Source organism: Octodon degus, unplaced genomic scaffold, assembly GCF_000260255.1.
Source record: "Octodon degus isolate 3935 unplaced genomic scaffold, OctDeg1.0 scaffold00029, whole genome shotgun sequence".
Lineage (NCBI taxonomy): Eukaryota > Metazoa > Chordata > Mammalia > Rodentia > Octodontidae > Octodon > Octodon degus.
Genome location: NW_004524605.1, coordinates 13,069,043 through 13,084,276, shown reverse-complemented (window position 1 = coordinate 13,084,276; position 15,234 = coordinate 13,069,043). Strand labels below are relative to the sequence as shown.

At 45.1% G+C, this 15,234-nt stretch overlaps 1 protein-coding gene across 1 annotated transcript in view; it reads left to right on the top strand.

The window, feature by feature from the left end:
- The first annotated feature begins 895 nt into the window (after positions 1-895).
- Positions 896-15,234, top strand: part of Havcr2 (hepatitis A virus cellular receptor 2) — a 17,751-nt gene continuing 3,412 nt past the window's right edge. Inside the window, exons 1-6 of the mRNA XM_023713174.1 lie at positions 896-1,146; positions 2,805-3,143; positions 3,827-3,910; positions 7,973-8,013; positions 9,857-9,983; positions 13,342-13,378. Of these exons, the coding sequence (XP_023568942.1) occupies positions 1,089-1,146; positions 2,805-3,143; positions 3,827-3,910; positions 7,973-8,013; positions 9,857-9,983; positions 13,342-13,378 (686 nt within the window). The 5' untranslated portion in view covers positions 896-1,088. The remainder of the gene's footprint in view (positions 1,147-2,804; positions 3,144-3,826; positions 3,911-7,972; positions 8,014-9,856; positions 9,984-13,341; positions 13,379-15,234) is intronic.

Sequence of the window (15,234 nt, the reverse complement as noted above, 5' to 3'; positions counted from 1 at the left end):
GGCCTTGCAGTAAGGAACACCCCTTTCCTAAGTGGAAGAGTAGCCGGGGAGATAGCTCAGCTGTTTAAGTGCCTGCCTGGCAAGCGCAAGGTCCTGAGTTCGATTCCTAATATAAATAAATAAATAAATAAATAAATAAATAAATAAATAAATAAATCAAACCTAAGAGGAAGAGTTTGAAAGTGTGAAGGTCAAAGTCAAAATATTAGACCATGGAGCTGTGCTATATTAACTAACACAGTTTCCTCGTTTTATAAATTTTGCAAATGGTAGAACTCAGAACAGGCAAGATTATATAGGACACAGCCTAACCTGGGCCAGAGCGAGGGTAAGTATTACAGTCCTGATTAGAATGGAAATGGTCCACAAGTGGAGGGCAAACGCCACAGCATTCACTGCTGTGTTCTCCAGCAACTCGCTTAGTGCCAGTCACAAAGAGGGTGCCTCAGGGAGGCTGGGCAGCACAGACCTGGCTACATGGAGCCTGAGTGGCATGTCTGAATTTTATATTCTCTTATATCCAGCCAGACTTGCATGTGCTCCATTTCAGTCCTGTTTTATCTGTATTATTATTATTATTATTATTATTATTATTACTATTATTATTATTGGTCTTTTTGGGATAGTCTATCACTAAGCAGTTCAGGCTGGCCTTAAGCTCATCTTATAACCCAGGCTGGTCTTGAACTAACAATGATCCTCCAGCCTCCCAAGTGCTGGGATTACAGGCCCTGCCAGGCTCCGCTCTATCTGCGATTTTAAAGTGTCCTCTCCACTGGCCATGACTAGCACTTTCCTCCCACTGTAGGTAGCACTGCTTCCTCTTTGTGGCTGCAACAGCGTAAGCCTCCCAGCGGTTGCAGGATATGTGCGCGTGGCATGACACGGCCGGGGCTTCCTCTCAGCATAGATTTAGCAGTGTTAATATAGAAATCCTGGTCCTCAGACAGCGTGCCTGCTGGCTGGGGCTCAGCGGGAGCGGCTGCCGCTTGCGACTGTGCTGAAGTGGTTAGTTGGAGAAGCAGCAGTTCAGCGGGAGAGTCACACCGCGTACGCGCTCATTCCTGGGACCTTCCTCTGAAGAACTCATGTTTTCACCTCCTTCTTTTGAGTGTGTCCTGCTGCTGCTGCTCCTACTGCTTACAAGTAAGTGTGGGTGGGCCTGGGAGTTTACAGTCGGGGAGCCGTGGGGCGGGGAGCACAGGAGGACAAGGCGGGCGTGTCCCCCTTGTGCCTGCAGTAGCACAAGCTTGGAAGCAGCCTGAGTGTCCATCGCTGGGGAACAGGTAGGTAATTGTGCTACGTCCATAATAGGCACAGTGGGCGCGACTGAACATACGGACACAGAGTGCCTACAAGTTATAAGGCTGTGGGAACACACACGGGAACAGAAGAATGTGTCCATCAGACTTCTGTGTGTGTACATTGTAAGGGAGAAGGAACATGGGGACGTTTGCTAATGTACACGTTGTACGAAGGGGAGCTGCGAAATGGAAAGATTTGGAGGGGAGGTCGTGATTTTTTTTTTTTTTTTGTATCAGGGATCAAACACAGGACCTTGTGCTTGTCAGGCAGGTGCCAATGTCACTGAGCTATCTCCCTGGCCCTGAAGTTATATTTTTTATACATCATTTTTACTGTTTGACTGTTTTACCAGGTAGTTCTCTGTGTGCGCATATGTGCTATAAAGGAATTAATTTGTAATTTCAAAGCAACATGTGAGTTTCAGATATATAAACTTTTGATCTGGCCAAGGGTTTTCAGATTTGTTTTTTTTTTTTTTTTTTCATTTTTTCCTACTGTGCATTCTTCTCTCTGTCTTTGTCTGTCTATCTCTGTCTCTGTCTCTCCTCAGTCTTCCTGTGTGTCTCTGTCTCTGTCTTTCTATCAAGGTTCTAGGAATTGAACACAGGGCCTTCTCAGTGAGTTACAGTCTGACTATTTCTGGATGTGGTGGCACATGCCTACGATCCCATCACTTGGGAGCCTGAGGCAGGAGGATACCGTGAATTCAAGGCAAGCCTGAGCTATGTAACAAAACCTGTCCCAAAGCAAACAAACCAATCAAGCAGCAACACACAAACCACCTCCAAACACTTAAGTTACTCTTTGCCCAGGCTGGGCCTAAATTTGCAATTTTCTTACCTCAGGATGCCTGGCTGTTGGGGACACAGGGATGTGCCACCATGTCCAGATGCCTCATGCTTCAGAGACAGGGAGATTCGTGTTTAGAGAGCCATCCTTTTTAAACTTTTTTTTTAAATTTTAGCGAAGGCTCTACAGGGTGTTAAGGTCTCACTACTAGATTGGACTCATGGTGATCTTCCTGTTTGCAGCCTCCTAAGAGCTGGGATTACAGGCACGTGCCAGCGCCCCCAGTCTTGAGAGCCATCCTTTGATGATGGATGTAAAATGTTCCTGGTTGAGAATGCCCTTTTCTTACTGTCAGTCCCTGTCACCTGTGTCCTCCAATGGCCACAGAACTACTCCATAGCTCTCTCCTAGATCGATGGTTTTCAGAGAAAGGCACCAGGACCCTCAGCCCGGGGAACTGCTAGAAACACAAGGCTCATTGCTGCAGCGCAGTCTAGCTGAGCTAGCAGCTCTGGTGGCCAAGGCTCATGGTTCACGTGTGAGCAGGGCTTCCCAGTGATGCGGATGCCTCAGCTGTCAGAGAAGCGCTGGCAGGTCGCTCACCTTCAGCCGGGACCCCAGCAGGGACTTGGTCCTTATTCTGTAAGGCATTCCTTGCAGTCGCCCTGAAATGCACTCCCTTCATGGTCTTGTGCTCTTTCCCTCTCCAGGGTCTTTGGAGGAGGTGACCACAGTGGAGCTGGGCCAGAATGCCCAGCTGCTCTGCACGTACCGCCTGCCAGCCTCGGGGCATCCTGTGCCTGTGTGCTGGGGCAGGGGAGCCTGTCCTCTGTCAGACTGTCACAGTGTGCTGCTCAGAACTAATGGAGGCAGTGTGACATTTAGGACATCCAGAAGATACATGCTACAGAGAAGCCTCTACAACGGAGACGTGTCCTTGACCATCACGAACGTGACTCTTGGTGACAGCGGAACCTACTGCTGCAGGATCCAATTCCCCGGCATAATGAATGACCACAAATTCAACAAACACTTGGTCATCACACCATGTGAGTAGGCCTTTGAACGTGGGTCATACAAACACATGAATCTTTTTCTCTTCTGTCCTCCTAATTACAGCTGGAGGTGTTTGGGGGGCAAAGACCTATCCTAAGTCTAGGATGCTTGGTGAGGTATAAGAGCCTCCACATTCTTTGAAACTTGGCAGGATCCACAGAGCAGGAAGAAAGGACTAGACTCACAGCTTCTTAGAATTATCTGGAGAGGTTTATTTTATTTTATTTTTTTCCTCAATAACTAGGTGTGCTCAGTCTCTACCCACCATCCAGAGAAATCAGCATCTCTGGAGGTGAAGCTGAGCATTAGTGTTTTATGAGGCTTAATCCACGTGTTCAGTCAGGACTGTTACAGGGCAGACTTTGTTGCCAGATGGGGCCAAATTCAGAGCCTACTGTGCCTCTTACCAAATTGTTATCATGGTCGAGTTATTTAAACTTTGTGACCTCCTGTACCCTAAAACATGACAATCTGTACCACAGGATGCTGGAATGGTTCTGTGAGTCATTTAATACAGATCTTCAGACCAGGTGCCGTGGAGGTAGGGTTAGAAGCTGCCGCTGTGCTGCTCTTTACCAACTGTGCTTCAGCATTTTGCTGCTGCCCCTTTGATTTCCTGAAACAAACTCCTTGTTCTTGAGGGAGCCTCATCCTTACTGTTAGTTTCTCACATTAGCCAAGGTCACTCCTGCTCCAACTGCACAGAGAGATGGGACCGCAACCCTTGCAAGGACGCTGACCACCAAAGGACACGGCCCAGGTAACTCTTGGCACTTTGGTGGTGCCTTTGGTTGGCGTGTGAAGTCAGAGGGTTTGGAGCATTAGAACGGTTGATAGAATAGCTGAGGAGAGGACTAAATCCTCACTGTGTGTCTGAAATGGCGCTCAAGTTGATGGAGGGTGGAGACTCAGCTGTGCTGGAGGAAAGGTACCTGGCTAGGGCCTTGGATTAGCCCAGACCCGCCTTGAGGCCTGGGTGAGGACTTTCACTGCTCTGGATCTTGGCTTCCTCTTGTGCCTAAGGAATAGGCTTAGAGACTTTTGAATTTCATAACCCACTAACATTTGCCAACCCCTTCCACAGAAAGACTTTTGGTGAGCTATGCATTTTGCCAAATAAAACATAAAAAATGTTTAATAGTGCCATCTTTAAATTTAAAAAGATAATATCTTAGACTTTGTTTTACTTAATTTTAACCTTTAAGAGTTTAATAAGACTTATTTTTTTAATTATTTATTTGTGTGTGTGTGTGTGTGTGTGTGTGTGTGTGTGTGGCCAGCTCAGCCCACCAGGGGGCGGGGCTGGCTGGCATGGGTGCTGGGGGATTGAACCGCGGTCCCTGTGCTTTGCTAAGCTTGTTCCAAATAGGTGCTTTAGACCACTAAGCCATCTCTCCAGCCCCAAGACTTATTTTTATTTTACAAAAATATTAAGTAAATTAGATCTAGCGGGACAGCGTGGCATATTGTCCTCAGTCTGACAAACTCGTGCACCTTGATGTGCGTCAAGGGCTCATGGAGTCTGTGTTCAGGGAGAGATGGGTTGGCTCAGTGCTTATAGGGAGCCTTGGTCAGAGTTAAATAAAAAAGCATAACTAAAGTATTCAGTCCAGCATCTGATCATAACATGTACCCACTACAGATTAGCTATTTAAAAAAATAGATAGTAATAAAAAAACTATGAGAAATGATATGAAATTTCACTAAACAGAATGAGAGGAATTCAACAATGGTTGTTATATTGCATATTGTTGTCTTCAAATTAGTTGTTCAGATTACCATATAGAAGCATGCAAAACTGGTCAAATATTAAGAGAAAAAAAACGTAAGCATTAACGGCGCTTTTTAATAACTGTTGTCATTAGTTTTGTAAGTTCAGAAAGCAGAATTGGATGATGGCCGAGTACTTCAGTGACAGGTAGAACAGTTTGGAAATCAGTTCTTTCTGGCTTTGCAAACCCAGTAGAGTTGCTCCAAGCTCCTGAATGGCAGGTTCTCATCTGCATGGTGGGGGCAATTCTAATGCCTATTTATGTCATAAAGTTGTGAAAATTAAATGTAACGATGCACAGGAAGTGCCCAGCGTGGCAGTCAGCCCTGTAGGTCACTCCGTATTAGGTGCTAAGGTTACCTAATTAGCCCACCTCTAAGGTCCATCCTCCAGCAGGAGTGGCTCCATCCCTGCATGACTGGTGAGGGCAGGAAGCATGTTGGGAAGAGACGCCCCCACATGGGCTCCTCCATCACACAGGGCCCTGCAGCATGCAGTAGCCCGTGCTAAGTTCAATAGCACAGACTCAAATGGCATCCGGGTGCCTCATCTGGGCTTTGTGCCTTTTGCAGCAGCTCTGCCCAGTCTGCACTTTCTGCAGGCCCTGCCCGTGGGCAGCTGGGGGTGAGGAGTCCACTTCCAAGCCATAATGAATGGCTTGTCTGTGATATATAATTATGCCAATTTGATGAGTCAACACTTATGCAACTATAGATACCTTCTTTTTAATATGAATGCAGTTGTATTTAGTATATTTGATAAAAAATAGAGTTGAACTATAAAAAGGGAAGTCCAAGGCTATACATTTCCTTAACCGCAGTGGATGTCCAACAGATGCATCATCTCTTCTTCCTAAAGGAAGTGGGACCTAGTTTGGATCCAGCTTTCTCCATTTTGTGACAGCTTTGTGGTCATGATTAAAGGACCTCTCTAGGACTTAATTTATTTTTATTTTTATAGTTTTGAGCACTAGGGATCAAACTGAGGACCTTGCACTTGCTAGGCAAGTGCTTATGCTGCTGAGCTATCTATCTCTCCAGTCCTTCTAAGACTTAATTTGTTCATCTCAAAAAATGGGAGAAATAGTGGCACCTGCCTTGTCATGAGCACTGAGCGCAGTTGTGGGTAACAGCACTAAGCATGTGGTGTCCTGCAACAGAACTGCATCTAAAATGCACTTTTATACTTTCAAGACAACTGTACCTCCACCTAACCATGCCGGGTTTTCCCCAATAGCACTGCAGCTTCAACTAGCTGTTCTATCTGTTCGCCTGATGGCAGAATCTGCATGAAGAAACCTATGAAAATGTAACAGTGCTCACTGTACTTACCATTTTCAGAGAGTCAGTTGCACACCTGTACTCCTACCACTCTGGTTTTTGTTTTTCCTGTCTTTTTGAGACAGAGTCTCATTATGCAGTTCAAGCTGACCGTGAGCTTAGTTTGTAGCCGAGGCTGGTCCCTAACTCACAGCCTCCCCAAGTGCTGGGATTATAAGGCATTCACTACCACACCCAGCACTCCTAGCACTCTGGAAGACTAAAGCAGAAGGATCCTAAGTATGAACCCAACCTGAGCAACTTAGCAAGACCATGTCGTGAATGGATGAATAAATGAACGGATGGATAGATGGATGGATGCATGGGCTGGGGGTATACCTCAGTGCAAAAATCTTAAGTCTTTAGCATGCACACAAACAAAACAAAGAAAAATGTCAGCCTTACCATTTAGAACAACAATAATAATAACTATAGGGAAGCAGAGAATGAATTTTCATTTCAAAGCTTTGTATGTGGTGAAGATTCACGTTTACTTAGTAGTTCCACCACTGTGGTTTTTATACTTAAATTCCTTTTTAGGTAGTAAGTGCAAAGAGAAATGAAACATAATCTCTTCTATTTTTTCCTCAAATAATTCTAAGCTGAGACTGTGACTTTATAATATTTATACCACAGACTAATAAACTATAATCCAGCAAACCTTTTATACACCGTAAGTGGTTTAGACCAAAGGCCTCCCCACGGGTCGTGCCGTATCTAAGGAGTCTCACAGCTGCGGCTCAGTGCAGGGCCAGCAGGCCGCGTGGTCTCCAGGAGGTGGCGGTCCTCGGCTGCGGGTTGGAACGCAGCGTCCCTGAGATCAGGGCCTGTGCGCGTCTTGCCGGGTGCTCTGTCCTCTGTGCTGCGGGTTGCAGAGCAGGGCGGGCTCGTTGACTGACGGAGCAGGGAAGGCGTGAGCAAAGGCACACAGCAGAGCTGCGGAGCGGCGGCCGAGCTCCGCGCCCTCCTCTCCGCAATGCCGGTGCCGGAGGGAAGGTGCCCGGCAGGGCTGGTCGGAGCGGCTGTGCAAGGCCAGGGGAACTGAGTCGGAGGCCGCTTCTGTCACTTAAGACCGCTGTAGAGAGGGACCAAGAGATGCTTCATTCCGGCAGCGAGCTCAGCACAGGTCCTGTTTCCTGGTAAACTGCTCCTATAGTAGTATTTTTCTTTGAGGGCAGCCAAACACTGTCTCTCTCCTACTGAGCAAATACTAAATTACTTGAAGAAAATTATTTTTTGTTGTCTTTCCAAGTCTGATTAGAATATAGAGGCTGAGTTAATCATTTTATTGAATTATCGTAGAACACTTCAGGACCCCAAGGGCAAAATAAACTTCATTTTTAGCATAGATCTTGCTGGCAGAAGTCTCTTTTCCATAAAATCTAGGTAGAATGGCACGTTATTAGGAAAACACTTTAGTCATCTTGAAGTTCATTCTTAAGCATTTAACGAATTTTGTTGATCTTCCAATTATTGTTAACTGTATAGATAGTTGATTTTTTTCTTTTTTATATGAGGAACTGAACTCAGGACCTAGTGTTTGGCAGGCAGGTGCTGTGCCACTGAGCTATATCCTGGGCCTGGATAATTACTTTTCAATAGGATTATAATCAACAGTACCTAAACAAACAAAAAAGTAGGATTATGGATGTCTTTGAGTCTTTATATAAAGTAATATTTTTAAAAATTTCTTAACCATTTCCTATTTTCTTTCTTTGTGTGTGTGTGTCAGAGACACAGACCTTGGAGACGCACGACGAGAAAAACCTAACAGTAAGTACTTCTGGGGCCTGAACACCACGCTCCACTCAGAGCCCAGAAAGCGCGGCCTCATCCTCCCTCGCGCCGCTCCCCCCGACTCAGCCTCCCGCCTCAGGGGTGTGGCTGTGATGTGATGATGTCAGCCGGTGCGCAGGCGCGGTGCAAGTGGACCAGGCTGTGCGCACAGGGCGGGCAGCACTGGGAGGGCAGGCGGCAGCGCTGGCATCCGCGTCCTCCTGTCGGATCTCGAAGCTGAGTGGCAGTATGCTCAGAAACACCTTTGTCCTCTTGGGATTGGGCTTTGTCCTCTCTTGAGTTGTTGGCGTACCTTTACTGATTTGTGTCTGACATCAAGAGTGATATTCAAAGCAAGACTTACCGTTTAACTGTGAAGCAGTTCTTCGTGGTATCCCCAACTAGTGACCCCCATTCCTGAGCGGAAGAAAGCCCACAGAGTCACAGCGATGGGGGCACCCCAGGAGCCCGCGCTGGCCGCCCTGGTCTCAGGCTTGTGTGTGCGCGGGGGTGTCCAGCACGAGTGTCCTGTCCACCATGACCCAGCAGGGCCTGGGCCATTCCCTGTGCATGCCACTGCCTTCGGCACTTACCTGGTGCCCAGGGCGGGCCTGTGGCAGGAAGGTGTGCTCAGGAAGGGCAGACTGCATCAAATAAGCGGAAATGCCACATTCTTGACTTCTTTGTTTTTAAAAGTGTTTCCCACTATCGTTTTCTAAGACAGTGAAATTCTGAAAAGCCTTTTTATGTAAGTCTCAGTTATCAAAAATGTTATTAAAAGCGTCTGCTTAGGCAGGCACAGGGGGTGGGTTCGATTCCTGGCCTGCTGTGCCTTGCCGACCCTACCCCTGGGGCTCGCTGAGATGTATTTGAGATTGGGCGTGGTGAAGCAGCCTGTAATCCCAGCACTTGGGAGAATCACTACAAGTCTGATCTGTGTAGTGAGACCCTGTAGATCCTGTACTAAATACATTTTTTAAAAAATCATATTAATTAGGGAAATGGTGGTATTCCCCTCCACAGAGTAATCATGTATCTTCAATCACACCAAAAGATAAGAATGTTGTATTTTTGTGACATCATTTCCCAATAACTATTATGTCTCTGAGTTCTGGAATTGAAGAGGGATTTGAACCCAGGACTTATGCCAAGCACTGGCTCTTAAATCACTTTTCACAGAAAGGCACTGATTAAGAGTTAGGGCTTTGCAATTGGACCTACCTGCTTATCAATAGATGAATAGATAAAGAAAATATGGTATATGTACCGAGTAGAATACTACTCAGCCAGAAAGAAGAATAAATTTGAGTCTTTTGTAGGAGATGGGTGGGTCCTGACACCATTTTACTAAGGGAAATAAGTTGGACAGAGAAGGATAAATATCTCCTGGTTGCTGTATTATGGTCTTCCAAACACAAATAATTAAAGGAGAAAAATTAAAGAAAAATGGTAGGAAAGAATAAAATGGCTATTCAATGCAAGACATCGAATGTAGACCACTCTGAAATACCCTGAATTACATAGTTGTATTAAACAAATGGGCCTTCATGGTTATGTGTGTTCTAAGGAGAGGGACATTGGAAAGAGTCCCTTTCCAAAGACATCTCTATGCCCACAGCACAGAGGGAGAGATTTTAAGTCTTCTTAACTTCCAAATGGAGCTAGTCCATGTCTGTGGTGGGTTGAGTGCTGTCTAGAAGGGGACAGTTGAGGGTTTCAGTCCCTGTGGTGCTGTGGCACTGGGCCATGGGTAGTCCAGGCTGCACCTGGTAAGATGGGCTGGGTGCACGGCTGGTTTTCCTGGCCCTTCCCAGCTCCCGTTCTGTTTGTGTCTCTGTAGCAAACGTTCATACTGGCTGGGGAGTTCCAAGCCTCTGGAGCAACGAAAAGAAAAGGTGTCTACATCGGAGTAGGAGTCTCTGCTGGAGTGATCCTTGTGTTTATTTCTAGTGCTTTAATTTTCCTGTGTAAGTCATTGTATGTTTCTTCTCTCAGGAACTGTTACTATGAGAACCAGTGCAAACCTGAATAGAAATGTCACGTTATAATCCCACCTAAAGCTGATTAACTGAATCCCCATTTGTCCCTCTATACCCTCATAGTAATAACCCCTAATAATCAGTAATACCCCATGTCAGATTGTGTTTTGTTTACTTTTCTCTCATGGCTAGGAAAAAATACCTAACTCCCAGCATAAAGGAAAGAAAGGGTTTTTTTTTTTTTTTATGTATTTGGTACAGGGTCTTACTCTGCAGCTTGGACTCATAGTGATCCTCCTGTTTTCAGCCTCCCCAGCACTGGGATTACAGGCGGGCACCACTATGCCTGGACTCAACTGCTGGCTCAGCATGCCCTGGGTGGAGCAAATGTGGCAGGTAGGACCGGGTTGGTTTTGAACCCTGGTCCCTGCACTTAACAAAAGTTTAGTGTTACTTTAAAAACAACAACAACAAAAAAACTTATTCAAAATATAATTACTTAGTAATTAACTACTTAAAGTTTAACTGCATACCACATACAGCATATTTAAAGTGTATTCACATTTGATGGTTATGCTGTACACTGCACTCCAGATCCAAATATTCCTTTCACCCTAGAGGTCTGACATCCATTTATAATGTGGTATATTGTTTTTTCTCTGAGAGAAAAAGTCAAGGCTTAGTAGCTTGGAGTTTAACCTATTTTTTTCTTCCTTCATGGACTTTCTTAAAACATAGACTCTATGTGCTGTGCTCCTGTGTCCCACATTTACCACATTTACCACCGGAGGGGACCCCTATGTCTGGTGGCAGAACCAGGACAGTCTGGGGCAGCTCAGGATGGGTGGCTGAACCTACCTGCTGCCTGACATTGCAGTGCTGTGAGCAGGTTTGCTCCTCCTAAGGACCATATGGGACAGATAGGCATAGTGTTCTAATGGAAAAGCAGGGAGCTGTGAGCCTGAACACCTCGCCCAGGTGTCCACCCTTCAGGGGTGGATGGAGGAACTGACAGGGGCCTCCTCCACTCATCCTCATTGTCTTCTCTGCCGTATTAGCAAGTGGATGCGAGAATTAAAGGAACCACCACACTTACCTGAGAGCACCTAGAGACAGAAGTAAAGTTTGGGTAGTGAGCACGTGACAGTAAGATCTGAAGGCTACTAAGGGACAGCAAGAAAACCGATTATGCATTAGAGATAAAAACTTAGGGCCTGGTACAGTTTATGCAATGGCAAGTCAGGAGTGGGAAAAGTCTGACATTTTGTTCATGTGCGTACTCCCACCCTCTGTATTCACAGGCCCCACGTCTGTGGATTCAAACGACCTCAGGTCAAAAGTAATTGCAGATAAAACTGTACACACTTTTTTCTTATTACTTCCTAAATACAGTATGACAATTATTTATAGATAGCATTTAGATTGTATTCATTATTATGAGTAATTTATCTTATTTTTCATAATTTTCATTCATTTTAATGAGAAAAAAGATAAAATAGCAATGTCACAGTTTCAAAACAGGTTAGTAGGATGTTTACAATAATATATTGCATATTGTCTTCATAGTAGTTATTCAGAGGACAAGATGATATCTTGTCTAAACAATATTAGTACAAACTTTTATTCTAATGAACTAAGAGAAAGTAGCTGTATATCTATCATAACGCTCTTGTGTATACATATATATATATATATATATATATATTCTTCTCTCTTTTTTATTTTCACAAGAAAACTGTCCTTTATTTACACTTTTGTTAAGTTAGTAACTCATGACACTAGGTTGCCTAGCAACTGACAGCTAACCTTAACCAGACAAGGTGTTCATCTTAGGAGTGAGGTAGCTTGTTTGCTGTACGCACTACATATATTTGATTGTCCCACCTACATATATTTGATTGTTTTCCTACATGATTTTATGAGTAATTTAGAGGCGATAATATAATTTATTCTACTTATTCCACAGTGCGCAAAATTTATGCTGTTCATGTGTGGTTGATCCCTGTAAAAAAGTTGAGTGCTAACATTTGCCAAAAGCCACATCTTTCTTGTCCATTGACTTTGTCTATCTCATTTTTAAAATTAAAACTCTAATTTATATTCCAAAGAAAAATAAATAAAGCACTTGGGCGTGTACATTGGTTATATGCAAATGACATTTTTTAGAAGGAACTTGAGCACACTAGGTATCCCACGGGTCCTGGAACTCTCTACGGCAGATACAAAGGGCCAACCTATATTATTTTCCCAAAAATGCTGATTAGAACAGATCAGACAGTCCTGTGAATTTGTAGCTTTTTCCTGGACTTCACTGGAGAAAATCTCACAAGCAGGGGGGAGGACTGCCAGCCCTGCTCTTACAGCTGCGAACGGCTCAGTGACGGCCAGCAGCTCCATCTCATAGTCACTCTCTGAGGTGACCGTGCAGACCTCACAGCTGCTCAAAGCTCCTTCACCCTTTCCTGACTGAGGACACAGCAAAGCCCCTGTGTTCGTCTTCCTTGCTCCTTTGCATCTGAACCACCTCACACTTCTTTACACTTTTGCTATTTTTATTAGTCCTCACGGTCCTCCCCAGCTGCTCCCGTCTCTCACTGCTCCTTCCCAGCCTCAGCTCTCCAGAGCCTTCTTCCTATTTCTCTCCTCTGCACTTTGGTCATCCAACATCTTGCTTTAATTCTGCTTATTTATGACAACAAAAGAGTTTTAAAACATTAGAAATGATACAGAATTTCTCTAACTGAAAGAACAGGAATTCAACAATGATTGTTATATTGCATATTGTTGTTTTCAAATTGGTTTCAGATTACCAGATATAAGCATGCAAAATTGGCCAAAAAGATTAAAAAGAAGAAAAAACAATTTAGCATTAGCTTTCAGCAGACTGTGGAAACCGGCAGTACAGTTACCTTGAAGCATCATCATGATTTGAACAGCTTGGGTCAGGCTCACCCCTGCCCTGTGTTCTGGTGACTGTCACTGCTGTTACCGTCACAGCAGCTGATCTTCTGGTCGTGTTCCCCCACCTTGAGAGCCATTACTCCCCCATGCGAGAAAGCCTTAGTTTTGGCTTCTCCATGCCCTCCTCCTCCTCAAGCTGAGGATGTTCACAAGGCCAGGACCCTGCCCCTCTGCCACTCACTTAGCTGGACTTTTAAACTTCCCACATTGACACAATGAAGCCCATCCTCTGGGAAGGGCAGGTCCTTTTCACCCCCAGAGGTGCAATTGCTGAGTTCCTTAGTTAATGATTCCTCAGGTTGGCACAATGGATCAACCATAACAGCCTATTTTATTTTGTATTTGTAGAAGTACTTTGATTAACCTTTCTTTTCCTTTTACCTAGGTTACTCTCACAGGAAAAAAACCCCACAGAAAGCAAGGTGAGAATGGCAGGTGGGGAGAAGGCATCTCGGAGGCCCCCTGTCTGATCAGGTTTGCTGCTTGCTGTGAGATGCTTTGACACGAGCTGTAGACTGCTCACGCTTCTGTGCCCAGGCTAGTGGAGGCAAGCCCAGGCACAGGCGCCATGTGGGCCATTTCTGTCATTGGAATTAAAAGTCCGCCGTCACCACGCCTGTGCTTGGTCGCTTGGTCTTTGCTGAGACACAGTACCACGCCGGCACCTCAGCAGGGCAGGGATGTAGCTTATGTTGTTGGTTTTGAGGCGAGGGCTCCTGGCTCCAAGGCAAGGTGGGCATGGTCGGGGGCTCTGGTAGAAGCAAGCTGCTCACGCCTCACACACCGGGAAACAGGTAAACAGAGGAGCCTAGGAGGAGAGGCCCTGTGCAGAGCACCCTGGGCACTCCTCTGCACCCTACAGCGTCGCATCCCTGGCTCCCCATGGCCCACCCAGAAGCCCCCCCCACACGTGAGTTTTGGGGCAGATGTTCTACACCTAAACCATGACAGCCTAATTTTCAAATGCAAATTCAACATGTTGCTTCCTTAGTTTTTATATCATAGTGTGTATATCCCCACTAATGTGCAATATGTCTAGCCACTCCATTCATGCTGTTTTTAGGGAAGTAAAAGCTCACTTTGCAGGGTTTGGGCTGGACACTGGGGCTATCAAAGTGAAGAAAAATCCCTGGATCTATTCTCAGTGTTGTAATAATCAAATTCAGTTCATTTTATCCCTGATTGAATTCTGGGATCTCTGAGCACTTCTCTGCAGTATGCAGTGTCAATCCCAGAGGCACTGAGTGAGGATCTCTTGGTTGAGAGCAGAGCAAACACTTTATTAAAAGCTCTCCAGGTATGTGTGTGTGTGTGTGTGTGTGTGTGTGTGTGTGTGTGTGTGTGTTGCTGGGGATTGAACCAGGCTTCACTTGTGCTAGGCAAGTGCTTTACCACTAAGCTTCATCCCCAGCATTTTAATTGTATTTGGAGATGGCCTTGCTAAGTTGTCCTAAGAAGCTTTAAACTCTTGATCCTCTTGCTTCAGCTTCCTGAATAGCTCGGATTACAGGCACATACCGCAGAGCCTGACCTTCATGCCGGGAGGATAGCTCAGTGGTACAAGTGCCTCCCTGGCGAGCTCAGTGTGCTGAGTCCATGCCCCACCTCCAAGCGCTGAGCCTGACCTTCGAGGTGACCGTAATATGGAGTGGGGGCTGAGACGTACAGGCCAGTTACAGGACATTGTCCAAATCTCCATGCCCGACTCTCCGTGTGCATTCATTTGCAACAAGCACAGCTTACAGAATTGCTACATTTTTTCTGACATATTATATATGAGAATGCAACACACTTGGGAAAAAATACTGTTGAATCCTACACAAACCATTCTAGACTAAGTAAAATATAGTATATTAGCTGGTTGTGGTGACACATGCCTGTGACCCCAGCACTCCAGGGACAGAGGCAGCACATTGCCACACGGTGGAGGTCAGCGTGGGCTGCATAGTGAGCGTAAGTGCAGCCTGCGCTACCCAGTGAGACCCTGTCTTAAACAAACAGATGAAAAAAAAAAAAAGTGCATCACAAACACCAAAGAATATGCAGTAAAAAAATGAAGTCAAATTAAATATTGAATTGTAGTGTCAGTGTTCTTCATTAGTTAAAACAAAGAAATGTTGACAGGTAACATTGATAGATGTTCATTAATCCATCATTTGTAAAATTAGGTAGTTTATATGCATCTCTATATTGTAAACTTTGTACAGTTATGAATTTGTTTTCTCTGTTGACAACAGTATCCCAGCCCAGTGCTATTAATAATACATATAAATATTAT